Source organism: Solanum stenotomum, chromosome 9 (assembly GCF_019186545.1).
Source record: "Solanum stenotomum isolate F172 chromosome 9, ASM1918654v1, whole genome shotgun sequence".
NCBI lineage: Eukaryota > Viridiplantae > Streptophyta > Magnoliopsida > Solanales > Solanaceae > Solanum > Solanum stenotomum.
In genome coordinates, this window is record NC_064290.1 from 52,060,548 (window position 1) to 52,066,000 (window position 5,453).

The 5,453-nt window shown below is 29.9% G+C and overlaps 1 protein-coding gene across 1 annotated transcript; it reads right to left on the minus strand.

Moving 5' to 3' along the window:
* Nucleotides 1-257: 257 nt before the first annotated feature.
* LOC125876344 (auxin efflux carrier component 2) lies at nt 258-3,390 on the minus strand. The gene is made up of 7 exons (XM_049557516.1): nt 2,392-3,390; nt 1,976-2,317; nt 1,303-1,516; nt 1,127-1,212; nt 890-1,047; nt 733-809; nt 258-639 (listed from the first exon to the last, which is right to left on the minus strand). The coding sequence occupies exons 1-7, from the start codon at nt 3,335-3,337 to the stop codon at nt 573-575; spliced, it is 1,890 nt and encodes a 629-aa protein (XP_049413473.1). The 5' UTR covers nt 3,338-3,390; the 3' UTR covers nt 258-572.
* Nucleotides 3,391-5,453: the final 2,063 nt, after the last annotated feature.

The window sequence follows — 5,453 nt, forward strand, 5'->3', positions numbered from 1 at the left end:
TACTTATTTCGATCGGGATAAAAATATATTGGTCTTATATGATTACTAATTGAGGCCTAAGGTAAAGAAGTAGTTGTGTTAAGCGTAATAGCAATGACTTTAGAGGAATTATTAGCCGTTAAGAGAAAGAAATGTCGAATAAGGCCACTCATCCGCTGAGTTGATCGAAAGAAGCAAGCAAAGAGTTATTCTAAATAAAAGTTCTATTCCTACTCTAGAATTCTGCAAACTATTAATAGAAAGTACTTAGCATTCACCGCTACAATTGGACTGAAACAATATGTCAAATGTTTAGATCTGAACTAGCTACAACTTTAATATTACTTCGTAAATGAAAGTAATAATTCAACATGAATTAATAATTCTAGTACTATTGATGACAAGTTCTTCCTAGCTAGCTAACTATAAAATTTTAGAAAACTACAAAATTAAAGAAAAAGAATGAAAATAAATTAATGCATTTTTTTTTGTATAATAATATAATTAAGTAGTCACATGCTAGAGGAGCATATAGTAGTTTCCATATTGTTGAATCCATTGAACTTATCTGTCTCTGTTCCCCATGCCTACGTCTACACACCAAGAAGCACATAATATAATATTGTAATTGGTAACGCAACTAGCATTCCAAATATAACCCTGCCAAATAAAAACAATTTAAATAATAAACACGCTAAAACAGAAGCAGATTCAGAATTTAAATTCAAATTAAATGTATACAAAAGTACTTACGCGGTACTAAGTATATCAGGGTGGAGATTGTATTCTTTTGCAAACACAAACGGAACAATGCCTTGTGGCAAAGCAGCCTACAAGTTATATATAAGTCAATTAACGTCAGTATATATAAGTTAAACTTATGACTTTATTATCCTTAATGTATATATACCTGAACGATAGCAACATGTAGTAATACACCGCGAAGACCAATAGCAATCGAAGTAGCAGCAATAACAGCAGGTCCTGTTAAGAACCTAACTGCCATGGAAAATGTAGCAACAGATTTTCCACAAGCTATGATCTTTGGTTGTAAAGCCATGAATAGACCTATATACATAATATAATTGTGTTATATATATATGTTAGTTACTTAATTCTTCATTTTATGAATGATATATGTATATACCTAGACTGAACATAGCCATTCCGAGACCAGCATCTGATAGAATTGAGATCGAACCTTTTACAATCGAAGGCATTTGAATATTCCATCTGCAAAAAAATTGACAACATCATTAATCCAGCAAGATGAACGCTCACCAACAAGGTGAAAGTTTTGTTTGAAGTATGTTTTTGAAATACCTGAATGAGACAAGAGACCAAATGAGTCCAATCAAACTTGCATAGGTGTTTGGATTTCTTATCAACTTCCTCCATACCATTATAAGGATTAGCCTTGTCATAACACTTGCCGGAGGCATTTGTGATTTCTTTTCTCCATCTTCCATGTTCTTCGAACCATCCTCAATCTCGATTTCTTTTTCTACGTTTCCTTTACTAACCGAACTTGCATTCTCTATATATGAATTAAGTCAACACACGAACGAACACAAATTAACAACAATAACAATAACTGAGTATAACAAGACCTCTCGTATTCAAACAGAGAGCGTTTTACTTTCAAAATGAGACTCTCTGATGTTATTTAGTTGGTAGTAGCTTCAATAGCTTGAAAAATAAGATAGATTACCCTAAATAGAGTACTAAAATTTGTTTGTATGCATGCAAAATGAATTTTTTTTATCAATCTAAAAGCACTTGGATGGATTGAAGAAGGTCAACTAAAGTAAAGTAAACAAGGACAAGAAACTTATAACAAGAAGCCAAAAAAAAGTGAAAAGGACACCTTATTTCAATCTTTTGCATGCGCTAGAGACAAAAGACATGACAAAGTAAAAAAGGACTTTACTACTTCTCAATTAATTTAATTGACACTTTTCATTTTTCGAGAGTCAAACAGTTTAAGTTTCATTACCTCTTGCTGCTGCTATCTCTTGTTGAAGAACAGCTTTGGATGCATCAAGAACTCCAAGTTCACTTGAACCACCTCTGTTAATCGCGTGTTTATGATTACCTTCAGATGTAGGAGAAGCACTTGAACTCCAAACAAACATATGAAGCTCTTTACTATTGTTATTACTATTCGACATTGGTACTGGTACTGGCACTGGCACTGACACTGGCGTTGGAACTCCACTTCCGCTTCCAACTTCCTTTTTCCTTTGTCCGGAAAACATTGGATTTGGAGGCGGATACACCAATCCATTAGTAGAAGCATTACTACCACTGTTGTATAGCTCCCCGCTCATACTCCTACCTGTTCAGACATATTATAATCAGAAAACGATGAGATGATCATACAGTTCAATATGCATTATATTACTACATTACCTCCTCTGTTCTTCTTATTGCTTCCAATCTTCGACATCTCCTCTTCAAAATTAGAAGTTCGCGGTGTTGGCCCTTTAGATGACTGCACAGAAAAAACATCTCCACCATAGCTATTCGTATACCCATGCTTCGGACTAGCTGTTTTACTAGCAAACATCGCGTAAAAATCACTCTGATTAAAACTAGACGCTCTTGGAGTTGGTTCTCGAGACGATTGCACTGAGTAAATCTCAACACCAGTTAAATTCGAAGCTCTTGGAGTCATGTTATTCGATTGCAATATCCCCTTATTATAAGACGAAATAATCGAAGAAGCAGAGGATCTTCTAACAATTACATGTAATTTCCCATCGTCTCCAATTTCTGCATCAGCCTGTAATGGTTCACGTCCGTTAAGTGAAATTACATCAGATTCAACTCGAAATGAAGTAATCGAAGCTGCAGTTTCAGGGAATTGCTCTCCGATTAGTAACTTTGCTCCTCTGTATTCGAACATAAAAAGCATGAGAGTATACCAAATAACACTTTGCATAACAACAATTTGAACCATGAGATTCCCTGAGAAATCTCCGTACATTGCTTTAAGCAATGGAATACCCATAACTAATGTATTAGGCAAAGTCGATAATGAAAACAGAGTAATCACCCATTCTAAACTTCCTCTTTTGCTAAAAACATGCCAGATGAAAAGCGCGAAAAGGATAACAACTTTTTGAAGGGAATCAGCAGCAATGAAGTGGTAATTCATTGAGTAAGGATCATTAGTAGATATGAAATGAAAACCGAGCAGAGGAACAGCGAAAACCGCTACGAATCGATTGATTCCAGAGCACTGATCGGGGGTGAAGATTTTCCACCATCGAACAGAACCATAAGCTAATATCATAGCAACATATAAAGGTATAATTGCTGCAAGAACATCATATATGTCTTTGCCATTAATCATGGCTGTTAAGTAAAAACCAAAAAAATGAGGAAGAAAAGAGAGAAAAGTATGAAAGTAAACTAACAAAGATGATGAAATGTATACTACCTCTTTCCATTTTATATTACATATAGTTCGAATTTTGAGAATCCAACAAAAATCATGTAAAATATATTAATAAAGATTATATATTTGAATACAAGGATAAAAGTTAAAGTAGAAAAATTTTCACCATAAATATCTCTTTGATAATTTCAAATTTATGTCCTTCAATTTTGGATATGTATAAGTAAGCATTTAAATTTGTATAAAATTAAACAAATACATATGCATCATACGTGTCACAATACACGTAGGACATAAATTGTTAGATAAGATGCTACACAGAAAGTGTGTGTTTATTTGTTCAACTTTATACAAGTTTGAGTGTCTACTTATGTACACTCAAAGTTGAAGAACATATACGTGAGTTAAAGCTAAGTTAAAGGGCATATTTATGTCTTATGCCAATAAATGATATTAAAATTCAAATTATGGCATATATACTACTTTCTTTAATTCATATAAAGTGATTTATTGAAATTTTCTTTTATAGTTAAAAACAAATAAATTTAATGTTAAAAAAAATGTTGACATTTTTTTCGTATTTATCATTTCTTTTAATGAGGTTCTTAACTATACTATATTTTCTAAAAGATTACTTAGAAATAATCTAAAAAAAGTAATAGTAGAAAATAGCCTTTAATTTTTTTTCATATTTATCTTTTCTTTTAATGAGGCTCTTAACTACACCATTTTTTTTTAAAAGATTACTTTAAGAATAAAAAAAAAATAGCCTATAATTTTTTTTAATTTTCCAACAGTTCACTTAATATGGACTGAAGGAAGTAATTATATGAAGAGACCACTCCTTCTGTTCTCTTTTACTTGTCTAATATTTGACTTGATACACATCTTCAAAGCAATAAATAGAATATTAATTTTATTATATTACTATTTAAATATAATAAATTAAATATTTTTAAAAATTTATTGAAAAATAACTATAATTAATAATAAGAATAATTTAAAATTAAGTGATAAATTATATCTTAATTTTTTAAATTAAATAAATAAAAAATAGGAATTTATTTTTAATAATTTAACGGATAAATAAAAATGGATAGGAGGAAGTAGTTTATTGGTCAAAGGAGGTGGGGACGTATGGTAATTAAATGGAGAAATTAATTAAATGCTATTCGGTTAATCTTCCTCTTCATGCGATTGCATGTAAAAGGGGGGAAAAGTTTTGACTTATCAGACACTATTTATTATATGATGTCCTTATTAAAAATAGATATTTAATATTTCTTCGGTCTTTACTTATTTGTTTACTTTTGAATTGATATATCTATTAAGAAAATAATAATTGATATAGTGACTTTTTCATTTTATCCCTATTAATTATGGAGTTGATGAATTAAAAATTTAAGATTTTCAAGAAGTTCTTCCTTTTGCAAAATTAATAATTGAGGGTATAATAGATTAAAAAAGTGTCCTTTACTGATTTGTCAAAATGAACAAGTAAAAATAAACAAGTAAAAAAAAGAAAAATTAGACAAGTAATTAGGGACAGAGGGAGTGTTTGTTATTTTACAAAATAAATACACAAATAACATTATTCTTTCTATTTTACCCTTGAAACTATGAATTTAACCAACATAGAAAAACTAAATGATTAATTCATGTTTATTGGTCAATTTAATTAATCAAAATAAATTAATCTATGTTCATTTATTGAAAATTTAATTTCAAGAGAACACTAAATAAGAATACAATGGTAAATTTACATAGTTTTTTAAAGGCTGTGAAATCTGAAATGGTAACCTATAAAAAGAAACGGGGAGTACTTTTTAACAATAATTAGTTAATGCATAATATATTAATATATTATAATACTTAATTATAATAAGTTATTAGAACTAAGCATTTAATTAATTATATGAAATTATATTAAGTATATATATAAAGAGTGCTTAAGTTTGTAAGCAAGTCAAACTAAGTGATAAACCCCCTCTCTCTCTTTATATATATATATAATTTTTAATTTTATTAAGTTTTTATACTCCATCTGTCCCAATTTATATGACTCACTTTT

Excerpts from the sequence above, each read along its gene's own strand:
- LOC125876344 (XM_049557516.1), bottom strand. The coding sequence starts at position 3,337 with ATGATTAATGGCAAAGACATATATGATGTTCTTGCAGCAATTATACCT. Across the intron at positions 1,517-1,975 it reads AGAGATAGCAGCAGCAAGAG|AGAATGCAAGTTCGGTTAGT; the intron begins GTAATGAAACTT and ends ATTCATATATAG. Across the intron at positions 1,048-1,126 it reads AATGGCTATGTTCAGTCTAG|GTCTATTCATGGCTTTACAA; the intron begins GTATATACATAT and ends TTATGTATATAG.